At 44.9% G+C, this 25053-nt stretch overlaps 1 protein-coding gene across 3 annotated transcripts in view; it reads left to right on the top strand.

Annotated features, from left to right (window-relative positions):
• The first annotated feature begins 895 nt into the window (after positions 1-895).
• LOC149366339 (receptor-type tyrosine-protein phosphatase epsilon-like) overlaps positions 896-25053 on the top strand; it is a 65925-nt gene continuing 41767 nt past the window's right edge. The window contains exons 1-8 of one of the 3 annotated variants that reach the window (XM_089550211.1): positions 896-1488; positions 10320-10490; positions 16845-17095; positions 18144-18213; positions 19660-19760; positions 21454-21658; positions 22457-22553; positions 22632-22881. In XM_089550211.1, coding sequence (XP_089406337.1) covers positions 1350-1488; positions 10320-10490; positions 16845-17095; positions 18144-18213; positions 19660-19760; positions 21454-21658; positions 22457-22553; positions 22632-22881 — 1284 coding nt within the window. In that variant the 5' untranslated portion in view covers positions 896-1349. Of the gene's footprint in view, positions 1489-10319; positions 10491-14257; positions 14553-16844; positions 17096-18143; positions 18214-19659; positions 19761-21453; positions 21659-22456; positions 22554-22631; positions 22882-25053 lie in introns of those variants that run through there. The other 2 variants (XM_089550218.1, XM_089550226.1) reach the window with 2 other exon arrangements.

Here is a 25053-nt window from a genome sequence, read left to right as displayed (position 1 = left end):
GCGCCCCCCACTTGGCGTTGTGCGCTGCGGAGAAGCTTGAAGGGCGTCTGGATTTTAATCGGCGAATACTTCACTATTTGAAGTGCTTGCCCAAAAAGACTTCGCACGCTTTACCTGCAAGTTTCACACATTCGACCCTCTGAAGCTCGTTGATTTCTAAAACCTATGCAGTTTCCCTTTAAGCGCCCATCTGTCAGCCGAAAACGCGAATTCGCATTCATCGTTTTCGATTTTAAACCCTTGGCAAAATATAACGGCTTATGAGAAGACTAATAGGAAGCTGGTTAATTCGTGTACTTAAAATATTCCTTTCCAAAACTTCTTTGACTGCAGTCAACACACCGGGAGCAACTACGACCTTACTGCACTCTGCACGAGCAGACCCATCGCCGAGCCACAGCTTCAGTGTGGTATTTTATGTACAGCCTTTTTCAAAAGTTTAGAGCCCAGGGGGTTTGCTTCTGGGCCACATTGCTTTGCTCGTATGCGTCCTCAGCGTCCCAAATCTCCTGAAGGTAAGAAGATATTTGGTCCTGCTCCCTGCGACGCGTATGACTTCCATTAGTGCTACAGGAGCGCCATAATAGTGCTTAGAAGCAATCATCCTGGGCTCTAAACTTTTGACAAAGACTGTACTTAACGGGACAGCGCTAAAGCAGAACTGCCTTGAAAAGGCACATCCTTTTACCACATTTCCCTTCGTCGTCATAGGCGATACTAAAGTTCCTAGTTCGCAACGAAAGAAAGGCACAAGCAGATATCGCCCCGACATCCGTGTATCGTGTTCCGCACAGAGGCGGTTTCGTCACTCAAAAAAGAGCGTCGCCAAGTGGCAGAGTCGACATTGGGAGCGGAAAAGCGCGACTTCCGGTGCGGCTAGAAAAACCCAGAGCGTTTTGTCGTCGCCGTCGTCTTTGAGGAACTGTTTCGCACCCTTGCAAGACGCTGTGAGTCGAGAAGAGGCCAATGATTCGTCCGCGATCACGTCATGCTCTGCTGACAGTTCCTTCCCTTCGATGACGCCCTCGTAAGTTGCAACGGGCGTTGCCGCCATCATCAGTGGCCTGCGACGTGAGGGAGCTGGACACACTGGTTTCCTTTGAGAAGCATGCATGAAGGAAGTGGAGTCCGTTACCCTTGTGCAACAGTTATCGTTTGGCTCTAGCTCGCATCCTCTGCAGTCAGCGAACGTCATCAGCATCTGCCTGCTCTGTGTAGAGCTCGTTCAGTCACGCTGACCAGTAGAGGTGGCACCTGGCGGCTGATGCATTGTCTCAACTTGTTTAGTGTTGCTGGAAGCCTACCGAAGACGAATTTTTGCGCGACATCGTGCGAAGGTATTAAGAGGCATGTCAACGTCATCGCCACTGATGCATCTCCTCACAGATATCACAGTTCCAAGCCATGTCCCCTTCCAGAGGTCGATTCCATCTGGGTCACTGCTGTTGAAGGCCATTGTTGTGGTCTTTTTCGCCGTGTGTTTTACGGGTAAGTCGAAACAGATTTAAATATTTTCCCAGATATAACTTTGTTGTTGCAACCAATAATTCTATGAACTGAGGTATTGTATCTTAAACATTATTAGAGGTATGGTTCATCAGTAACCGATCAAAGTTTATTTAAGATGCCTCAAACGCCCTTAAACCGAACAGTTTACTTGGGGAGTGAGCTGATCAAAAGCAATACATCGGTCTCGTACGAAGGACAGCGTTTTCTGACTTGGCAGATTTTGTTGCTTACCGGACATGAGACCAGCAATTCGATCTTCTATCGTCATGCATTGCATTCAGGGAAGTCGTGGCAGCGAGCTCCTTAGCCGAGAATTCGCAGAGAACCGTGCACCTGAGCGGGATCCTTGCCTTTAACATAAAAATATGCAGTTCTGGCAGATTTGTTCAGCCCTAATTGTGCATGTGATAGTAATTGGAAATTATCGCCTTTCCTGCCACTCATGAATGCAAGATACGGGCATTTCGCTTAACGAGAAAACGCTCCGCAATCGTACGTGGCACTGGATTCATGGTGTCGGGCTGCTTTTGCACGCGACTACCAGCAAATATGATGGCAAAAGTTTTTGGTGAGGGAAAGACTGCTGTCGCTAGCTCACTATAAGCTCATTTGATGCTCATGCCTTCGTTAAGATCAATTTTCGCAGTTTATACAACTGAGAACGTGCCATGCCAGTGAATATTTAAAAAAAACACAGCGCAAAAAAGAGCGCGTATGAGATCGGGGACAAGACAGGCGCAGGCTAGAAATTTTTTTTATTTGCGAGCAAACATACACTGATATCTTGAAATCCAAGCTGAAAAAACTCATAGTTTATTCAAACTGAATTTCATTATTATTTTTTATTTGTTAGGTTTAACGTTTCGAAGTGACATGTTCTTTTAGGGACGCCATAGTATGTGACTCGATTAATTTCGAGCACATGGGGCTCTTATTCAACTTTTGCATTTCGCCTCCACCCAAACATGGCCCCCGCGGCCTGGATTGAGCCCTGGTCCTCTGGCCCAGTAGCCGAACGCGCTAACCACTTAACCACTGCGGCGGAGGAAGTTCATAATAGATTTCTGACATAATCTCATTAGGGCTTGTGACCAAGGCTGGTGACAAAGAAATTTCGGACATGAACTTGCATGCAGTATGGCGGCTTCTATCAAGCAAGGGCTGTCCAGTCGGTCGCTCAAAATGTAAGGCTCAGTTGGCGCGAGAGCCAACACAGGGAGCCCTGTACCGTTCCGCGCCGAATAGTTGAAGTCGGCAATCCACGCTAGCAATTCCCTCTGAGTACGACATAACAGCTAGACATTCAAGCTCATGAAGGTTGTAAAGTCTCCTCAGTGCCTGCTTCTCTTGAGCTTTTTTAGAGTACGACCCTATCGTACCGATCTAAATGGCTGCGCCTCAGACTTCTTGCTCTGCCTACGCCTCGCTACCGAGGAGATTTTGTACCGTGAGCTACACCGGCCACAGTCTCACCGTTTCACGGGCGCTCTTGTTCGACCAGACTGCGCATGCGCGAGGAGCAAGTGACGTCACTACGCACAGATGGCGTGCCTGGCCGCGCGCGCTCGCCGCTGCGGGCTACTGCGCATGCGCGAGGAGATTGCGCCGTGTGTATAAATGTGGAGAGATACACAACTACTGCGCCATGTTCCATGGAGGAAAAACACCAATGGCAATGAACACAAATGAACGCCGATGGCCTATGGCTTCACCAACAAGGAGAACAAGAAGAGAAACCACAAGAAATAAATAAATAAGCACTTCACAATTGATACTGCACATTGCCTCGTCTTTAATTTAGTCATAGTTACACGTGCCGGAATTTCAAGGTATAGCAGGGGGAAAACCAAGCTAATAGCAACAAGCTTAACCAAGATATGCTAATACTTCACGCTACGTATATCCTGGCATAGCAGAGCTAAGCCACTGCTTATTTTTTCCCTGGAGAAACAAGATTGAAAAGCTGAACTCCCGCGTGTTTTAAAATCCTTATCGGTTATCAATGCAGCAGTGAGCAGGGGACGGAGTGCTCGCGCTAGGTGAACGGAAAATGTGAACAGACAACGTGAACAGACAGCGGACGATTTTGCTCGGGGTTGGTAGCCATCGGTTTAGTGCTTGCACACTTATAATAAGCTATCCCTTGAACACATGTTAAGGAGGAGCATCATAACTATCCTGTACACCTTCGAAGACAGGCTTATGCTTGTGTTGAAAAATTTTCATGAAATTTCTTGGCGCCAAATAAGTAAACTGAGTTACTGCTGCTTACACTGCATGTGTACACAATGTGACAAGGCTGTTGTTATGTGTATTTCTATTGTTTTGGTTTTTCAAGGTTATATTCATTGAGCGTTAAAACACTGCTGTGAGCATTGTTTATTCAAACTATGCGAATTTATTTTACGCCGTTCGAACCTGAAGCTCTCTAGTGGACACTGGGCGCAGGGTGCCCTTCAAGCAGGATTTTGGCAACTTTTGTTTCCCTGCGTCCCCTCTCTCCCTGTGATACTTTGTGCCATTGTGAGACAAATGCACCAGCCTTGAAAACCAAACCAAAACCTCCAAAACAATGCATGCTGCGGTTGCTAACACTGGGCCGCGGTCCGCGGCGTCTTGTATTACACTGCTGCCCAGTCGCAACAGTAAAAGAAATCTGCTTTTTAATATTTGGCTATGTCAAACAGTCCATGTATCACAATTCTAGGGCCCATAATTTTTTTTTGTGGTAAGCTACTTGTTTAGGTAACAAGAAACGTCTGAGCAGGGACTACTTTTTTGTCGTGGAGGAATTCTGTGCTCGAAGGCTGAATGTGGGCGGAGCTTCACTGCAGACATAGGTTGTATCCGACTATAGGAGCTTTCAGCAGCCAGGGCCTTGGCCTCTACCGTCAACCTCCACTATGAGCGTCTTATATGGGTTGCGTCTTTCCTGCTATGCATTTAATTCTTATACCCCCTTTCGAAGAAGAAATAGTTAACAATTTATTTTAGACTGTAAGCCTATATAAATTGCCTATATAAGCCTATATAATGCGGTTTTCTGAGGCAGCCTTCGAACTCCCGAGAGCATGGAAAATGCCGGAGCCGGAAGGGAAGGACGCGTTTAGAGACCACTTTAACTAGTGTGTTTGGCCCAACTCCACGCAACTACACGCAGAACTTTCCCAAACTCAAGCAGCACATATAGTCGAGACGCCAAGAAGACTGCAACAATGCACGCTAGGGCTTGCCAGCATAACTTTTTGCAAACAGCGCGTCTCCGCCATGACATTGAATGAGAAACGGTCGAGTGGACTCGCATTTGCACAGATAATGCCTGCTGCTAGGCTCCGTAGGATTAAAGCTGTACAGATGCGGCAAGGGTCCATTCTTGTTTATCACTTCAAGTTAGACTTGAACGCCGTCCAAGAACGCCTGCGTCGATATTTGTCTCAAAAGTCTCAACAGCGCCGTCTGCATGGGGGGGGGGGGGGGGGGCAGGGGGGGGGCGGGGGGGGGGGGGGGGGGAGATTCAATTTTTGTGGCAGTGTTGAGGTAAAATTTCAATAGAAAGGAAGTTATATCATCTTGTAACTTCTCTCGTAAGTATAGAAGGGGATTAACTATACAGACGTATGCAGCGCGTATTTTTCATTTGTCCACTAGTGCGACATTTTTTACTGTTCAAAAGTCACGCGTCGGCTCAGGTTACTGTGAAAAAACTTTTTTGTGAGAGTGTTGGTCATTAACGGCACAGTTATTTTTCAAATGCTTCAAGTTTGATGCACTGTAAGCCTATATAAATCAGCTCATACTTATGTGCTTTCTGATCAGACATTTCTAATCCCACACACTGTTGTGTTTTCCTGTGCGTGGTTTTCCTTGCGTTGTAAACGAATTCAAAATAAAATGCTTTCTTGTAATGTACACAAACCTCTCGTCTTGCTTAAGTAGCATTAAAAAATTCGACAATTTAGAATGTATTTAGAAAAAAAATTAAATGATGCTAACTCCGTCCTCTGTCTGGCATGTCAGAAAATTAAACTGCCTTCCAAACAAAAAATATTAAAAAAAATACGCTGGTATGTTCTTGCTTTAAGCATGCGGAACTCGTGCTGATGAATTCTTTGGTGGCCAAGAATATGGTGGATCTCTTGGTGTGAGATCATAATCAGCTTGACCATGGCTACTTCATCTCGCTTAGTTTACTAAAGCTATCTCTGTGCTTCACTTTCGGCTGCTCCTTACACGTTCGTTTTCGCTTAGAATCCACTGCATTACATTTACAGACTCTCGATGTAATATCGGGGACAAAATTGGTATACTCCACGCGGAGGGAGTCGGAGCAACGGAAAACTGCGTTGCAATGCCATCTACAGGTGGCATCTCGGACGCAGATAGCCAATCTGTTACCTTTATAATCAGCAGGCATGTCGCTTGGCTCGTTTCAATGTTTCAAAAATGCGCTGCTTCCACGACCAGTAAGCCACGCGCGCGGGCATTTGATCGCATCATGACGGTGAGCGCGCCGGCTCTCAAGCCATATCCCGAACGCGCGTTCAAAGAAAGAAGACATAAAATGAAAAGAGGGCCACCAGATTGATACTGCTGCGGCGCCGCTCGGCATTTTGGCGAGCAAAGGCACGAAACATTGAAACGAGCCAAGCGACATGACTGCTGATAATAAAGGTCACAGATTGGCTGCCTGGGTCCGAGATGCCGCCTGCAGATGGCGTTGAAACGCAGTTTTCCGTTCTCCGGCTCCCGCCGCGTGGATTATACCACTTTTTTCCCCGACAGTGTATATGTTTACATGCCGAACACAGTAGAATTTCTCGTCAATTTCGGTTGGATCAGCAATGTGTTTACATTAAACTCAGTCTGTGAAGTTTTTAGCTTATCTATCTTTACTGTGCGCATGTGGTGTCCCCTTTCTTGTTAGCGTCCTTGTTGCGCCGCCGTTCATTTCATCTTTACTGCGCTCTTTTAATGGCAGGAACCTCAGTCATGCTGCAGCCAACTATGTTGGTGTTTTCTGGTCTTTATTTTATATATCGTATCACTAAGCAAAGTTTTCCCTCTAATCGACAATGACGTCTTTTTCTTTGCAGCTACCTCTAGCGTATTTCTGAGCTCGCTGGCCGCGTTTTTCTGAATAATATTTAAGGCCTTTCAGTAGCGTTGATATTCCCGCCGTATAGCTGAGTTCTGCTGGCTGCAGCTCTTTTGTTCCCTTCTGTTCGAGAGATATGAACAAGCTGCGGCTCATAACTTCGGAGTACCTGATGAATACGTGCGAACCCATCAATATCCTTGTAGAAACCTCTCTCATAGTTCACATCTGCGCTCCTTACCGTGCCAACATTGATGAAAATCTTTACGTCGAGTACGTCACTAAAAATTGTGAAATGTTGCTTTTCCAGCCTGTTCAACATTACTAATTTTTTACGATAATTTCCAAGTTTATCGCTGTATAATGCTTGCTTACTCAATGAGCTCTGCAATCGACACTTTAAAATAAATAAAGCACAGTACGAAATCACTAGTAAATCAGGGTGTACTAGAGGGTTCGCCACGAACTATATACCTTGTCTTTCTCAATCCAGTCGTCTTGTGCGTCACGCGAGCATGCAGCAAACAGCACAACACAGACCTCATATTCCTTCCGACCACCCTATCTTATGGCTCTTCCCTACTCCTCGTGTTGAAGGATGACAGTTTACGGATCTGCTTTCTTTTACCTTGACATGCCTCTTCATCCTCTCAGCGCAAAACAAACAGAAGAAAGGACAAGGGGGATCTTCAATCCCCTAACCAGTGTTTCTAGATTGAAACTTGTCTTTGCTAAAGAAGACAAGCCTTTTATCGAAATGTCGTCTAGGAGACTGAGGCTGCCCCTCGACCTTCCTTCCTTCCTTCCTTCCTTCCTTCCTTCCTTCCTTCCTTCCTTCCTTCCTTCCTTCCTTCCTTCCTTCCTTCCTTCCTTCCTTCCTTCCTTCCTTCCTTCCGTCCTTCCTTTCTCTCTTTCTTTCTTTCTCTTTCTTTCTTTCTTTCTTTCTTTCTTTCTTTCTTTCTTTCTTTCTCTCTCTCTCTTTCTTCCTTTCATTCTTTCATTCTTTCTTTCCTCCTTTCCTTCTTTCTTTCTTTCTTTCTCTCTTTCTATCTTTCTTCCTTTCTTTCTTTTCCTTTCCTTTCCTTTCCTTTCCTTTCCTTCCTTCCTTCCTTCCTTCCTTCCTTCCTTCCTTCCTTCCTTCCTTCCTTCCATCCTTCCATCCTTCCTTCCTTCCTTCCTTCCTTCCTTCCTTCCTTCCTTCCTTCCTTCCTTCCTTCCTTCCTTCCTTCCTTCCTTCTTTATCCATTTCTTTCTTCCTTTCTCTCTTTCTTTCCCTCCTTATTTCTTTCTCTCTTTCTTTCTCTCTCTCTTTCTTCCTTTCTTTCATTCTTTCTTTCCTTCTTTCTTTCTTTCTTTCTTCCTTTCCTTCTGTCCTTCTCTCTCTTTCTTTGTGTTTTATATTTCTAAGAATTTTATTTCACCCCTCCTCTGCCGTTCATCCTCATACTGTTAACGTACTATACGCCTGCATGATTGCTGTGTATCAGCTGAATCATTCATTTTTTGGTAACGTACGACGGCTTTATACTTTTCGATTTGTCCCATTCGGCATACTTGTCTGTGATTGGGTAGACTGGCTGAATATTGAAGATTCTCGAGTATCCTCACGCAGCTGTTAGCGAGGGGACAAAACGCTGCCCAGCCCTCAATGACTGATGAGTGGGAAGACAATGCATTATGCATAGGGAGTGGTCCCGCTGCTGACTTCGCATTGTATATACCCGGTGTCCCAGCTAAATGTAACCAAACTTTTAAAAAAGGCGAAGTGTCCTAGTCTAGTTAAACCAACTCAGGGTTGTTCATAGTCGCGTGGCCTAGTCTTGACTATTTTTTTCGCTCTTCAAAGCTAATTAATTAGTTAAGCTCAATTAGCTAGCTTTTTAATTATTAACTTAAGGAAGAAAGTGTCAATGCAATAGTTTTAGATCACCTCGAAAAACCGCTAGTAGTGCTGTTTCCGTCAAGTTTCGATTTACGTAGCTTCATTTATTGGCCTTAAAAGAAAGTTGTCACATGACCAGCTACTCGCTCACTTCTCTGCCCCAATGTGCACCCAAAGTCTCATCGAGGAGAGGACTGCAGAAAAAATGGATTTTATTCTTTAAGGCGCGTCTTGGGACGTTGAAGTGGCACAGTTGTCATGTGGAAGCTTTTTCTTATTGTGCGAGTTATGGTTAAAGGCCGCTAAAAAAACTACTTTACGTAAATATTACTTCGCTGCAAATGTCTCAGTAAGCTGTTTCTCAAAGCGATCTACAACTTTTCCTTTGGCACTTTGTTCCTCAATTCAATAATTAAAAAGTTAGTTAATTAAGCTTAACTAATTAGTCAACCTTGAAGAACGAAAAAAATACTGCAGACTAGGTCACGCGACTCTAAACAACCCTCATTTGCCTTCAGACGGCTAGGACATCCCGTGCTTTTTAAAACCTTGGTTACATTTAGCTGGGACACCTGGTATATCCTGCCGCAGTAGGCAGCAATAGTGGCAGTCGTTCGATGCGAGACAAGGTAGATGATAAGAAGGCGAGGTCTCAAAATTTAGGCTCCAAGAAATGAAGTCGCAAGACTGCGTGCACTTTAGAAGTTTAGTGTAGTTTAGGATTGTTTGCGGAATTATTTTGTTTCTCCTTAGTGTAGCCCTCACCTATTCATACAAACAGCCGTACTTGACAGTTTACTTTTAGTGGCATCACAGGTCATGTACAGGCGTCGCTACTTGCTGGGATAACTTTCTTTCGCAAGCAACACTTGATTAAAAGTTACTTCCTAAATACAAGCAGCTAATACAATTTGTCATACTCGGAAGCATGATATCCGTCTAATAGATTTGTTTTCTTCAATACGGCGTCTTTATTATACTTCCAAGTGGGCTAAATTATTTCGGAGACTTACATTACGGCCTCCCTCATAAAATATGTGCCACTTTAGGATGAAAAACCTGCATGCCACTACCCATTCTTCTATTCGAATGTGCCCCACCTTAAAACTATTACTTCATCCAAATGTCTAACATAAAAATCTTTGGGAATCTCCTTTAGCACTTAAACGACCTAGCTGCACGAGGACGTCGAACCACAAAGATTAGCTCTTGAAATTCATTGAAGGGGAAAAAATCATTCCGACACGCGTTGTTATTCTTCTTACACGCAACGGATAAAGAATGGGTGCTAAGAACGCTAGATATAATCGAGAAGTTTGTTTTTTAGGTGCTGAAAAATATACGTTGTCTTATATTCAGAAAGAAACCCACAGTGAAAGGAAAAACACTCAGAACAAATGGGAAACATTTTTTTTCCTCACTGACGCGCATGTGTCCTGTAAAACATAACAGTCCCTAACAAAACATAACAGGATTCGCCTAACATACCATAGCATAAACATAACAGCATTCCCACAATAGTGCCATTTCCGTTTCGATGAGTGGGACACACGGGACACCTAATATATGTCCCCTTGCCCCTGCGACCCGTTACGTGCACTGACAAATAAGTGGACACAGTAGTTTTATCGCACGAATTACTGTGTTTTAGCATCCCTAGGTAGATAGATGCAAGGCACTGTCATCCCTCTGCCTGCAAACGACCTTTCTGCACAGTAATCGACGGCAAAGACTGCCCCTAAGGTGCTCGAAAAGTGTTTGCCGTTACAGTCTTGCTGCAATCGTGGCACAAAACTCATCCTATTTTGATGCTTATCTATTTTGCACTTGCAGGCAGACCCGCGAACAGTGACGTGGTAAGCAGCGCTCGCGACGCCGTCGTCAGCTGGAGCAGTCCCAGTGAAGAACGTCGCGTCCTCTTCCACGAAGTCACTTACACTCCGCTCAAGAACCTCCTGCGAAACTGCACCTTCAAAGAGGGGGACACCAAGAGGGTCACCCAAGGTGGAGTAGATTTGTAATAAGGGAGTAATTACTCATTGGCATCCACCCGAGCGCAGCCATACGGCTACAAAGGAAAGCTATACAGCTTTCTCAGAAACTTCGTAGTTAAAGAAAAATTTGTCCTGGTCCGGGGTTCGAACCCAGGACCACCGCTACACCGGAGCAGTCGCTCTACCAATTGAGCTAACCAGGACGGCAAGCTTATGGTAGGGCGAGAGCGAATTGATCAATAACTCGAAGTGGGAACTGTGTTGGTCAAATGTTTAGGGGAATCCCCCAAGGTGGAGTAGATTTGTAATAAGGGAGTAATTACTCATTGGCATCCACCGTGGCATGGCTGCGCTTGGGTGGATGCCAATGAGTAATTACTCCCTTATTACAAATCTACTCCACCTTGGGGGATTCCCCTAAACATTTGACCAACACTCTTCCCACTTCGAGTTAATGATCAATTCGCTCTCGCCCTACCATAAGCTTGCCGTCCCGGTTAGCTCAATTGGTAGAGCGACTGCTCCGGTGTGGCGGTGGTTCCGGGTTCGAACCCCGGACCAGGACGAAGAGGGTCACAGTGGAACCGGAGAAAACCAGGGTTGAGCTCCACGACCTTCGTCCCTTCGCCTTATACAGAGCTGTGACAACGACATTGGCTGCTCCGCCGGTTCCAAGAAGAAACATTTTTAAAACCAAGGAAGCAGGTCAGCATCGAGAGGATGATGGATAGTGCATTCAGTGGGTCCCAGAACAACTTTCACCGCTGTTGTTTCTGCCTTTATAGCTTTCTCCTCATCTCTTGAGATTGTTGCATAAATGCTTAGGCAATCTTCCCGGTGACTCCCCGCAGCTTCTTCATTTCTTGACCAGTTGAATTACAGCACGGAAGAGTCTTTGCAGCGTCCTGCCGCTTCACCTGCTTCTACTTCTCTCTACCTGTTCCCTGTTTATACTCTCCCTTTTTGTACGCATGCTGGCATGCTAGTGCAGCCGCAAACTAATTTTTTAGTAATGAACAGACTGTTTGCGATATTACAGTAAGTGACTGTTCTTTTTTCATGTTTTCTTTTAGTATGCGCGTATGAACACCATTTTAGACTTGGGGTGTTTTCCGGTTTAAACATCGATTCTACTCTAATTTCTCTGGTTGCAATTCACATCCCCTGCTTACTCTCATCTTTTTTTTTCTCACTCACGTCTCCTCGAAACCAAAGAACGCAAGTGATTCATTCGTCACTCCCACAAAATATACCTCTTTGTGCCGTGTTCTAAGCTATACTTTAAGCCAAGTATTCTTCACAGCTGATTCTTGACTGTCGACCTATACCGAACATCAACCGAATGCACTTTGAGTTCAAGAGCAACAGCACAGTTTCTCTCGTCTGGGTCTTACAACGAAACCAGCGAATGGTGGCATTTGATGTTCGAGGGGAATGAAAAGCAATTTAAATGCAGTGTGTGTGTACAATTCAAGGTATGTTTGGAAATTGCGCAAGACAATCCAAATGAGAGGCTCAGGGAGACCACTTATCCCATATTTTAAATTAGTGTGGAGAAAAAAACCTTGAAGATGGCAGCATGCTAGTTGCTCAATCTGGTCTGTTATTCCTTGAAAACCATGTGGTTGTCACATGTGCCCATCACAGACGGTGTGCTCAGACGGCGAGTGACTATACAGCGTATACACCTACATCTTGCCTCGCACTCTGTTGGCGTCGGACTAGAAGGTTAACTGCAGTACAAATTCGCTGAGTATTACAATCACAACACGAGACACGACTGTACGAAGCCAATCGTGTCTCGTGTTGTGATTGTAATACTCAGCGCATTTGTACGGGAGCTGTGGATTACCAACTAGCCCCAGTTGTCGCATTGTTAGAAGGTTAAACTGCGTGAGCAAAGCAGCAGTCAATCAAAAAAGGCGTTGAAGCCGGTCTGTGGAAATTCAATTCGACTATCGTTATAGCAATTCGTAAAATGACGATGTTGCGGGTGGTTCACGCTTGGTTGTTATTTTTCCCGATAATGTCTGTGACATGCACCTCTAATTTAAGGTCAAGAACTATGTAGTATCAGTAACGTAATTTTTTCTCCAGAGCAGTAGGATTAGTTCGACCAAATATCAAATAGCTCGGACAAGTGTACTAATTTCTTTCTTGTAACGTAAGACTTACTATCAGAATTAAAAGGTAAGGACGGAAAGTGAGCCGTCCTTGTAGGGAGCTCGTTCTTCGCCATTGCCCTTTATCATTGTTTTGGCATGTGTCATTATGAAAGACATAGAGCTACCCAGTCGGAATGACACCGCGCTCTAGGTGGTATTTTTTCGGGCTCAAACTTGAGACGTTGCCTGTGATGTATGGCTACTGAAGTACTGAAGTACTGAAGTACTCATGCTTGTACTAATTGTAAGAAGTGGTAGAAGCTCAATCTTCTCATTTAGACCTGTCCTGGCTGTTAACGCACAGATGGTGAGACTAGTTTTTGCAACATTTCTCAGTAAACAAAGTCGATAGTTCTGTTACTGGCCAACGAATGAAAATCATACTTGTGGTGGTGAAAAACAATTTGCTCTTTCACCTCCACAACTGTGGTCTTCAGCTGGCGGCTAATTATAGATCCATGGTTTCATTTACAGAGCATGTAGCATAAGGACTTGTGTTCCCGACTGTAAAACTGCCTTAATAATATAACTATGAATTGTTTCTGGGAGCAGTATTAAAACCTAGCTGTTAGCTGATCATTCACGCTCTGTCCGTCGGCGTTGGTGCAGTAACCCGGCTTGTCACTTAAACAGCTGTGAGGGTGGCACGTGACTGTCACTGTGCTGTCACTCACGCGAGCCTCCCAACTGTCCCAGTGGCACCCACGTGATCCTACACCGTGACGTCATCGCAAGCGGAATGGTCCAGCATAGCGTCTTCCGAGTCGCCCCCATGAACCCCGGGCAGTGACGTCAACGCCGAGCATGCCGAGAAAAGAATACGAGGTGTTATTGTTAACCGAAAGCGGAGAAATCCCAAAACACAAAAGCATATAACAACTGCTCGAAATTGACGCTTAATGAATTATAGTTGCAGTTCGGCCGCCGCGGTGGCTCAGTGGCTATGGTGCTCGGCTGCTGACCCAAAAGACGCGGGTTCGATCTCGGCCGCGGCGGCTGGAATTTCTTTGGAGGAGAAATTCTAGAGGCCCGTGTACTGTGCGATGTCAGTGCACGTTAAAGAACCCCAGGTGGTCGAAATTTCCGGAGTCCTCCACTACGGCGTCTCTCATAGCCTTAGTCGCTTTGGGACGTTAAACCCCATAAACCAACCAACCAGTTGCAGTTCGCCCAGCACGAATTTCGAATTACTTTTATGACCGGATAAGCTCATGTATGCGCTATTACTATCGAACACGACAGCTTGCGGGGTGAAAATTGTTAGGAAAAAAATTATTGTAGCGCCGCCTCGCAACCCAAGAGCCTAGTAATGTTACCAGTTGATGATGCAGGCTCGTTATCGTACACTTTTAAACATTACAGTCGATTAGTTTGCGTGACTGCGGCACAATAAATCTTTTCCTGTTCAGCCGCACGGCGTAAACTTCTGGAGTTGGTAGTACACATCTGCATTGTTTTATTCTTTCTCCCTATTCACCCATCGTAACTCCTTTATACTCATATTCTTCCACAGGGCAGAGTAGGGAGCGTGATAGTGATCCCTGAGACCGACCGCTCTGTCTTTCATTAAATAAAGCTCTCTCCCTCACTCTCCTCTACCGCGTGCGCAGTTCCCGACGGTCCGCCGACCAATCTACGACACGCTGTCTCCGCGGATGGGCTGGACTTGCTCTCGTGGTCCGAGGTAGCTTGTGACCAGGCGAACGGTCGGATACACAGCTACCTGCTACGCCTCAACAGCAGCGACCCCTGGGAGACGGAAGTTAGAGAGGAAAACGTCTCGTCCACCAACCACGCCTACGCCAACCTGTATCCATTTACACGCTACAGGGTGAAAGTGTTCGCTGAGAACGGCGCTGGACTGTCACCTTACTTTGCTTCCTTGAACTTCACCTCCGTCCCATCCCGTGAGACTCATACACTGTCGCTCGCTACTAGTTGCCTGCGTTCAAGATGCTTTTGCCATTGTGAGGACTGAAGTTTCCCCAAATCGATATGACACTATAGACTACAAACTAATATGTTTTGCTTTAATTTGATATAATTTTTGCTCATTCTAAGCGGCTGAAAGGACCCCAGAATCAGAGATCCTTCTTATTCATTCAGTTAAATCATTGTAAAATGGGGTTGTCGCTTTGGTTGAGGCAATTGTAGATGGAAAACAATGAACGCGACAGAATCGAACAAGCCTAGTTAAACTATACATGCACGAAACCATTTCACAGAAGCCTTGGACCGTATTTTATCAAAGCCTATTCGTTGTCAGCGCATTTTTTTCTCTATTATGTCGTATCTGATAACATGCGAGTGACGTCTTCCTATTAGTCTAGTATGAAAGGCATGACAAAGAAATGAGGATGTGTATGGCGACGCGAATGCAAGGAAAGTGCAGCACCTTCTGAATATTTAGATTTTCAGTCGACGCGCATATCATTCGGACTGTCCCTAAGCCGCGCGGCGGAACTCGGCATAAACTGGCTAGGCGTGCACTGGAGAACGTCATGCCCTTCCCGTGCCCAAGGCTCTTAGACATTAAGGACAATACTTTTTGTCGTGAAAAATGATTTTATCACATCATGAGTTGCAAAAGAAACCCAGCCTTTCTTTAAACAACTACTCTTTCCACGTAGGAGCTTTGAGGAAAAGGAAGAAATTTGTCGTGGCTGACGAAAAATCTCAGGCTGTACTTGTGTTCACGAGAGGAAACGTCTAGAGATTACAGTCCTAGAGTTTGTGTTGAGCTCTACGAAAGAAACAGCTGCCTTGTGAATAGCCTATTGAATTACTGGAAAGAAATAAATGATTTGGTAAGGAGCAATTCGTCGGCAAGTTGAACAGAAACTATAAACATGTTATTGATGTGTAATCAATAGGCGTGATTTGATTCTATACCTAGGCTTCAGCAATATGTCTATGACAAACACGTGAGGAAGTGTATGGCGACGGAAATGCAGGGAAAGTACAGCGTACAGCGTCGTCTCTAAACATTTCGACTGGTTCATATGCTTTCGCCGCGTAAACAGCATTCATTTGATGTTTCTATGACACTTATATAAACATGGGAACATGGGAATCATCTTAAAGAACATTTGGGAAATGACGCGGAATTATATTTGGCAATAATTAATCGGCATAATTTTGTAGCATTACCATCGTGGTCGCCAGCAAAGGAGCTCCGGGTTGTCGCAGTTTTTAAGGCGAAAGCCTTTAACGGCTTATACTGTCTTCCGTTAACAAAGCGTGTCACAGGCGTGTAACTCAGGAACTAAAAAAGGTAGAAGAAAAGCAATCGCTGCTTCAGATAGAAGAGGAAAAAATGAACCTAGAAGGCAAGTTTGATGACTGTACAATAGGTTTGGTTAAGTTTATTGGGGTTTAACGTCCCAAAACAACTCAGGCTATGAGGGACGCCGCAGTGAAGGGCTCCGGAAATTTCGACCACCTGGGGTTCTTTAACGTGCACTGAAATCGCACGGTACACGGGCCTCTAGAATTTCGCCTCCGCCGAAATTCAGCCGCCGCGGCCGGGAGATGACTGTACAATAATTAGTTAATTATCTTTCGGGGATCTTAAGTGTTAATTATGCTTAATTACACATTTTTCCATGTAATTTGACAGAAAACCCAGGTTTTTCTGACCATTTTGTGACAATTTTCACATACCGTGACGACTTCCGGTGGATGTGACGTCACAGCGTTCCCGTTGCTATATCGACGTCCTGTGCTATTCTGACGCATTTTCAACATTTTGCCTATAATTAATTAACTGATGACTGTACAATAATTAGTTAATTAATAGTAGGCAAAAATGTTGAAAATGCGTCAAAATAGCCCAGGACGTCGATATAGCCACGGGAACGGTGTGACGTCACATCCACCGGAAGTCGTCACGGTGTAGAGAAAATTGTCACAAAATGGTCGGAGAAACATCGGATGTCAAATTAGATGGAAAAATGTGTAATTAAGCGTAATTAACACTTAAGATTCCCGAAAGATGTATAATTTGGGTATCGACATAGCCACGGGAACAGTGTGACGTCACATCCACCGGAAGTCGTCACGGCAGTGTCCTTGACTTTCACCTCTCAACAATTTAGTTGTCAAAGTGTCCTCCCAATTTTGCGTTTAGGAGAGTTTAGCTTTTACATCGAAAGTGACTGCTCGCTATACCCCGCGCTCATTCGGCTCTGGCACTACAGTCCCGCCGCAGCCGATGGATCTTCTGGCTTCCGAGGTGACCCAGGAAAGCGTGCGGGTGTCCTGGAACGCCCCTTACCCTCCGCACGGTGTCCTCGATCAGTACCGGCTTCGTTACTGGCGAGACCAGGACTCTAACGCCACGGAGATCACCGTGGCCCATGAGGAGTGCCGGCGCAGAAGGCGCTTCCATACGCCGCGCCACTGCTACACGGTGAAAGGCCTGGACCATGGCACCGTCTACCACTTTAAGGTAGGACATATCCTGCGCATTGACTCGTCTAGCAGCACGCCACCGGCAGGTGGCATGTAAAGAGCTGCACTCAGATTTCGCTTTACCGACTATCGCAATCGCCTTTCTTTTTTAAGGTCAAAGCCTTTAATGCCTCATCGTTGTCAACAGAAGGTTGTCAGCAGAAGCTTGTCAACAGAGGTGCCACGCTTTTCGGCTGGTCGAAATGGTTATGACGTCAGAGTGCGCGGGTTCAAAGTAATGAGGTCACCCACGGATGCCTGACGCCCCCTTTTGGAGGAGACGACAACTAATAAAACAGTTGTCGTCCGCTCCGACAGGGAGCGTAAGGCGTGCGCGGGTGACCACATTACATACCTCATTACTGCGAACAGAGCCATGGATACAACCGACCTCATCGATGCAGAGAGAGAGTCGTGCTAAAGAAGCAGTCGAAGTCGGCAGTCAAAGTGCGTAGTAAAAGTGTGTAGTCAAATAAAGCACTAGTACAGCACAAACAGACTCGCAGTCAATACCAAACAGTGCGCCAGGAAAGTCTTTTGCCTCGCTGCAATTTAGAGAGCCAATGTTGCCCACTGAATTTTTTTAGGCGTTTTTATCATCTTGTACACCCACGGACTAATGCACTTCAGAACGCGACAAAACAGTTACCCTGCTGAACTTTAACTCCATGTGATTTGAAGTGCAGTAAGTGCATAGCACCTTTTGGTATACACCCGCTCCTGAGTTGTAAATAAGTTGTTGATCTACTTAGTCGCTAAATTCTCGGGAACTGTCTCGGCTACTTCCTATTTCTGCAGTTTGGTGAACTTGAAGCACCTTTTTATTTCAGAAACACTGCTTGCTTTGGCGGTAAGCGATATGTGACGAGGAGCACATAGGTATATTTTTGAGTTGATGTTTTCGTAAAATGCCGAAAAAGATTACATGGGACGGAGCACTGATTGCATTAATAAAGAAAGGCAGCATTACTAGTGTTTAAAACAAGATTTAAATAATTCTTATTACCTAATTACTGCTTGAGTGATTTATTCATTCATTTTCTCAGGTGAAGGCAAGGAATGTGGGAACGCCATTCTCACCCTATTCCGCGGAACTGAAGGTGACAACGAGTTCAGGCGAGTACAATAAACCCACATCTTACCTACGTCTTGACATTGTGGTACCATCCATCCTGTTTCTATCCGTCCACCCACTTTCTTGAGTGCGGCTTAGCACCGCTGCATCCCTGCTTTATGACTGCCATGTGGACAGCTGTAATGATTTGCAGAGTGGCGACCTAGTGCCGAGAAACTGAATCCAAATCACTCGAACCGCAGCGACATCGGCCAGTATTGCAAGAAACACACGAGCGGAGGTCGGCTGCGATGTGTGTGCACTGCTTCCATAACTTGTGGCCCAGTGTCTGTGGTGTTGTCAAGCTTTTAAAAAAATCTATTATCGTAGTTATCCTGCCATCCCATATTATAGATCGTTATTATGACTGAATTGTCATAATTACTATTCACATCCTACAATCACGTTCTTGGAGCCAAAATAACAAAAAATAATAATTTTTTCATTGACTCTAGCGCCTGCTTATCGTTTACTATGCTAAATAGACAATGGTGACAAAAGGTCTGTAGGTACAGTTCAGCGAATCACAGTTAGAAAACTTATAATAAAATTGGTTGGTTGGTTTATGGGGGTTTAACGCCCCAAAGCGACTGAGGCTTTGAGGGACGCCGTAGTGAAGGACTCCGGAAATTTCGACCACTCGGGGATCTTTAACGTGCACTGACATCGCACAGTACACAGGCCTCTAGAATTTCGCATTCTTCGAAATTCGGCCGCCGCGGATGGAATCAATAAAATATAATTTCACTAATATAATTGTATCACCTGAGCTCAGGTTGTGCGCACAAAACTGAGATTACTCGTCAGGAAAGAAGAAAACTAGCGATAAGCTCTTTTTTCATGGTTCGATGTTTTGGTAGGATGCACATCGCATTAAAGCGTAAGTGAACACGGAGAAACACTATTCAGCATTGCTCACTAGGATTCACTAGGAAACACTATTCAGTACACTCTTGTGGACTTTGCGCATATACTGTGATGAGGTTTTCGGGTGGGATAACACATCAGAGGACCGCTCATGTTTACTGACTTTTAGCCAACTCAACAGCGAGATTAATAGCATTTAATTGATGTACTGGATCGCTTGTGGGCATACCATGTAATCAGGATTCATGGTTGTTTAAGTTCACTGGTCACTGACCATGCTTAAAAAGTAATGATGATAAGGCAGCGCTACAGTTCCAATGTTCACAGTGTCGATGTTTTGACGGTCTACCGTTTTGTCAGAAGTTATGGTTGATGAAGTTTACTCGTCACTGACCACAGTCTAAAAACGAATGACGTTTTGAGAGTGCTACGGCTCCTGCGTTTACAATTGTGAACAAGGGAGCCGTAGGGCTCCCGAAATCTCATTATTTGTTCGGCCATGTTCAGCGATTAGTGCACTTCATCTAGCATTGAAGTAATTGTGATATCATTGCTCGGATTTGTTCACTGCTGAACTGCAGGGCGTCCTCAGAACCTCCACACTTCAGAACGCACCGCGGACAGCCTGAAGATCCTGTGGCATGCGCCGGACGTCACCAAGCAAGAACCTACTGCCTATATGGTTAGAATAAAGACTGCATTCTCTTCCGTGCAGCCAAAGCAAAAGTCATGATAACATGACTCACCTCGCATTTGCGTTCAACCGGATGATGTGCTGTCTGAACGGAATTTGTTAGTACCCAAACAGCACAGGTAATTAGCCCATTATTGCAAATGGATGCTTCTACTCTGGTCCTTTGAAGGACCGATGTTTTACAATACGTTTCCAATATTGAGCCGATTATCTACGCTGCATCGGTAATGGAAATATATCGATAATTTATGACGAATCGCAACAGTTTTTTGCTTTCAACTTTTCCGCGAAGGTGTGTTCTGTTTTGCCGCAATCTTATTCCTTTGTCACCGCTCGGAGCTCAGTCTTTATATTTCAAGCAACTAGGATGCTAGATATGCTCCCGAAAGATGCAGGTGAGGTGTGTAGAAAGCACTCAGCCAGATTTAGACGGAGCAGAGGTGGAAGCTGTAGCCCTGTAGCGAAAGACTCTCGATCTTGTTAATATCAGGAATATGGCAGCGAACGATTGCAACTCCATAACAAAAATTTTGCTGCACTAGCTATAGCAAAGGGCCTTCGCACATACTTTGAGCGACCGCTACCACGTGATAATCCTGTCTATAGACCTCGTACCCTATGAATGGCGGTGACTTCGTCGTCTTCAGGTGGAGTCTACTGTCACCACAAGACGTACTCAACGCCTTGTAACTCCTCTAAACGAAGCATCCTCAAATGACTGAAAGCATTCTGAAAGCATCTTCTAGGCTTGCTCACTTATGACATCCGCCAGCGGCGACCTGGCACTTCAGTCATATTTCGTCAGGGCCATGTGTGCAGCCGAGATAGAGTCAATGGACAAGTTCCTTTTCCAGTGATAATAAGTCGAGATGAAGCATTGTGCTCTAAATGGCACATGTATGTCTCAGGCCAAAGACACGAACGGTTGCCTGGTCGAACAAAGGAAGACAAAACGTAAGAAGTTTCCTGCAAACGTGCAACACTTCAAGATGCACCGTACGAACGCAATTCTCACAGCGTAAAGCAGTATCTCTAATTCTCCACAAATAAAGATGCAATCACCACAGGCTGACGCACGGCAGCAGCCTTCAAAACGAATACAGTAACTGCGAAGGCAGAAGTGGACCAGTTAACTCGGAGCACCTGCATACCATGGGTGTGTCATTTTCTTTTTAGCTACCGTATCGAACCTGACAAAGATATGGTGGGATCATGTATCCGGAGTTACTTCGGAAAGAGGAATTGTGCTTCGAACTAATGCAGGGACCTATTCCTTACTGCCATTTACCTGCTTGTTCGGCTTGCATGATTGCTAAGCCTACCAAAATATCACGTGACCAGTGTTTTAGTTTTATATACGCAGTGCGATTACGGTGGAATGATGTCTGTTATCTTATTTTTTTGCGCACGAAGACATGTGGTGACATAGTGCTAGTCCGTGCAGTGAACCTACCGCCACGCCTGAGTTCGATTGCTCTTTGGGAACAAGTTAGACTATAAAGTTTAGTTTAGGTTTAGCGTGACGTACGGCATGCTAGAAAAAGTACGTGGTTTCTCCGTCTTCTGAGAACTGTCTACAACCGAGCTCAATGAAAGGAAATGAGCTTGTTTGCTCAGTTGAGTTATAGTTGTTCGTATACGTGTTACCCGCGTTGGCTAAGGCCTTCTCTCTCGAATGCAGGTGAACGCATCATTGGTCCACTCGTACAACGAAAGTTTGGTGCAAGTTTGGTCGCCAAAGTCATTCGTCTTCAACAGCTCCCTAGATCGGCAGTTTCATCTGAAGTATCTTTTTCCCGGATCCACCTACCTCATTTGTGTACAGGAAACCACAGATGATGGTGTCGGTGAAGCAAGCTGCGGGAACTTCAGCACAAAGGCTTCAAGTGAGCTCGCAAAGTTAATTATTGTCACTCTGAACTTGCGGTACCTGAGATTCCAAAATAAAATTCCAAATCAAGGAAAACGGCCATTGCGCAGAATAATCTATGACCACAGGAGATGAAGACTCCTTTTTGAGGAAGTAACCAGACAAATATACGAATGAATGATTCTTAAAAGATATAAGCACTTAAAAGTATTCAAACATGCTAAATTATGCAAATATTCTAAATATTGAGCACCCGCCTCACGCCCAGCATTGCTCAAGTAAGATAGATTTTGCGAGTTACTAAAGCTTGGTGAGTCAAGCTTGTCAAAAGATGGGCGGCAATGAAACCAATGTAGCTTTTGGGCAGACGCCATTAGAGCGAGTAGCAGTGTACAAGGTTTTGGTACCCACGCACGCATGCGTACATATCCATGCACATACGCATATACTGTCAAGGTCAAATTTCTATAAGCCTCTTCAAGTTCCGAACGATGCCACGCTGCAGAGCCCTTGTGTGTGAATGCGAGGGATTTATTTTAATTAAATATTGGGCATGGAGAGCACAGAGAAGTCGAACATATTTTTTCCATCAACAGTTACAACTAAAAAGCAAGTGCATGATTCATTGTAGCCTGAATCAGAAAGATCGTCGGCTATTCTGTCAATTTACATTTATCCTCAATACAAGCCAATAACTGTGTTAGGGTTGAGGATTACGTATGCAAACTAGTGACGGATAAGAATTTGCAGGAGAGCCATTCTTATTGCTTGTCTGAAAACCGTCCATGAGACCTTACTGTCATTACGATTGCAGTGCCTGTGGTCAAGAGAGCACCAAGAGTGGACGCTGTGGACGAAGACAAGGTCAACCTCTCGCTCAGTGCAGTAGAGTTCCAGAAAGGTCCACTGACGTGAGCAATTTTTTTACCCTATATTAGACCAATATAAGACATGTCAGTGACAACTGTTTTTCTTGATTACTCCTCCAGAGCCTATTACCTCCTCGTGGTCAAGAAGATGCATGAAGTAGTGGAGCCTATCAGTCTGTTGAACTTCCACTCAGCGGAAGACGCGGGACTCGGCTACTACGTGGCTGCCCGTTTCACACCGGATGAAATCTGGAGCCGACCGCGATTTGTCGTGGGTGCTGGAGATGTTGTCGGCGGTTTCGAGAACCCACCTCTCGAAGCCGGTGCTCCATACTGCTTCGGATTGGTCGCCGAATCAAACTTCTGGGGCGTAAGTTAGCATCGTCACCTGGTTGCGTCCCTAATAGTCTGTACAGGAGTATTAACTTTTGCTTAAGTTTACATGTTATAAAAGACACGAGAATTCCAACCGTTCAAGGAAGCGCTTGACTTCAAAGGATTCCAAGTTACAGCTTTGTCGAAAGGCTGAAGGGGATTTTACTGGCTGTTAGTTTTATAGATAGAAGTACCGGACTTCGTGCATTTCTTAGATTAGTAATATATTCGTTAATGTGTTTGGGTCAGATACTTAAGTGGCGTAGTCGCTGAACCTCTCGGCTACTGCGCTTCAAACAGTTCGGCTATTGCCGCAACGAACTTATACTTGTTTCCAGGAGTCATATTCTTTTGAAAACAATGCGAACAGTTCAGGGCAATGAAGAAGGGTACGCAAACGTAAAGGAAGCTATCACACAGAAATGCTGGACATACGCTGCATGAACCACAAGAAAAGTCGCCTCATCAGTGAAAAAAAGGCGAAACAAAATAGCCCCAGAAATAATCAGTTGAGGCGAAAAGCGATTAACGGGGCGAACTCGTCTTATCGATTCACACATCAGATACTTCACGGTGAGGACTTTCTACGGTACATAAAAGCCAGAAGGACATCGCGTAGTTGTTGTCGAGCAGTCTAGCTTCGACGCCTAGCAAAGGCTGTGGTTAGAGAGTTCATGGATGACTTCACCGTTTCACAATAGCATACAATACACCAAAAACGACCACATGAAAAGGTAGCATCCAAGACTACGTCTTCGTGCGACAAGCGAATGTGGCCAGCATGAATTATGCGTCGTACTCTGTCACAAGCCTCGAAATGTCATCCTGGGTGACGGCACTAAAGACATGCGCAACGAATCGAGTGCATAGTAGTTCCTTGATTGACAACAGTTGGTTAGTATGCGTTGCAGCAGAACACAGCGCAGCACACTTTCACTTCTGCGCGCGTATCATTGATTAGACGTCAACTTTAGAAAAGGCCGACGGTTCACGGAACATGCGCAAGAAAAGAGTATGCTCAGTGAAATTCGCAGGGCCGTCTATGTCCGAAAGCAGCTAAACTGTATCCTTGAACATCTAGATATATAGCTGTTGCATCTACCCAATACCTACTTATGGGAATAAAACGTTAAAGTTTAGGATAAAATCTGAAATTACATTGCACAATACCGAGAAGGAATAGAAAAGAAAGTATTAAAGCGTGAGGTGCTCTATAACGGTGTGTGGAGGATTACAAGTTTCTCCCGAAGAGCAATGACGTCGCTTATCTGATTAGCAGATATTTCGTGTTGTTTTTCTGTACTTCCCATCTTGCTTTCCTCATTAGAAACCTGTCCTTTTTAGTTAGAACCAGAACATTGAATCTTTCGTCGCACAGTTTTTAGAGGCAATGCTATGCTTAGCTTGCCTATTGCAAGAAAGTTTTCTTTTGCTTCAGTTTCTAAATAATGCTGGCAGTGGAGCGTTTTGTCGGACGTGTACTTTTGTGCCCTGTCTGCCTGAAATAAACATTCAATTAAAAAATTAAAAAAATTCAAGTACACCTAATCTTGCAGGGCCTAGTTAATTCCTTCCTTGTTACAGGTTTTCTTTTCTGTAATGCGCACGAAATATTTGCTCGATAGGCGCAATTACACTTCCGTACTTTCCTGGTGTTCCTCTTTATGTCAGCTTGAAAAGTTTGCGAGTAGTTGAGCCTCATTCATGACGCTCAAGATCCTCATTCTCAGAGATGTTTTATAACTGATTCATCTTTTCTTTCTTCGGTGGAAGTTGTGATCACGCCTCCTAGCTGCCTTCTTTTACGAATAGTTAGGTTTTGCGCTGGGCATCCGATTTGTTAACTCCAAGTATGTCTGGGGTTTTAAACCGACTCGCGGTTTCACAGTTTCACTGATGTCTCCACACGTGCCTTCGTTTCCGCTTTTTTTTTTGCGCTTATCAGCGGATGTGGCTGACATAAGCGGTTCTCCGGATGGTCGTATCATGCGGGCATCCTGGAGTGACGCGGTTTCAAGAGATAAAGCACTTCTCAGAGCCCTGCGTAGTTATCAAGACCGAATGAGCGCTAGGGAATGTCAGAGCATCTAAGCTCACCCCAACGGCCTGCCACTGTTTTTTTTTTCGTTTTTCGAGATGGTGACTAATTTGAGTCTACTGTTTTCAA

This window comes from Amblyomma mixtum, chromosome 1, assembly GCF_055824585.1.
Source record: "Amblyomma mixtum isolate Tamu chromosome 1, ASM5582458v1, whole genome shotgun sequence".
NCBI classification, from domain to species: Eukaryota; Metazoa; Arthropoda; class Arachnida; order Ixodida; family Ixodidae; genus Amblyomma; species Amblyomma mixtum.
This window is presented reverse-complemented; position numbering and strand designations above follow the sequence as displayed.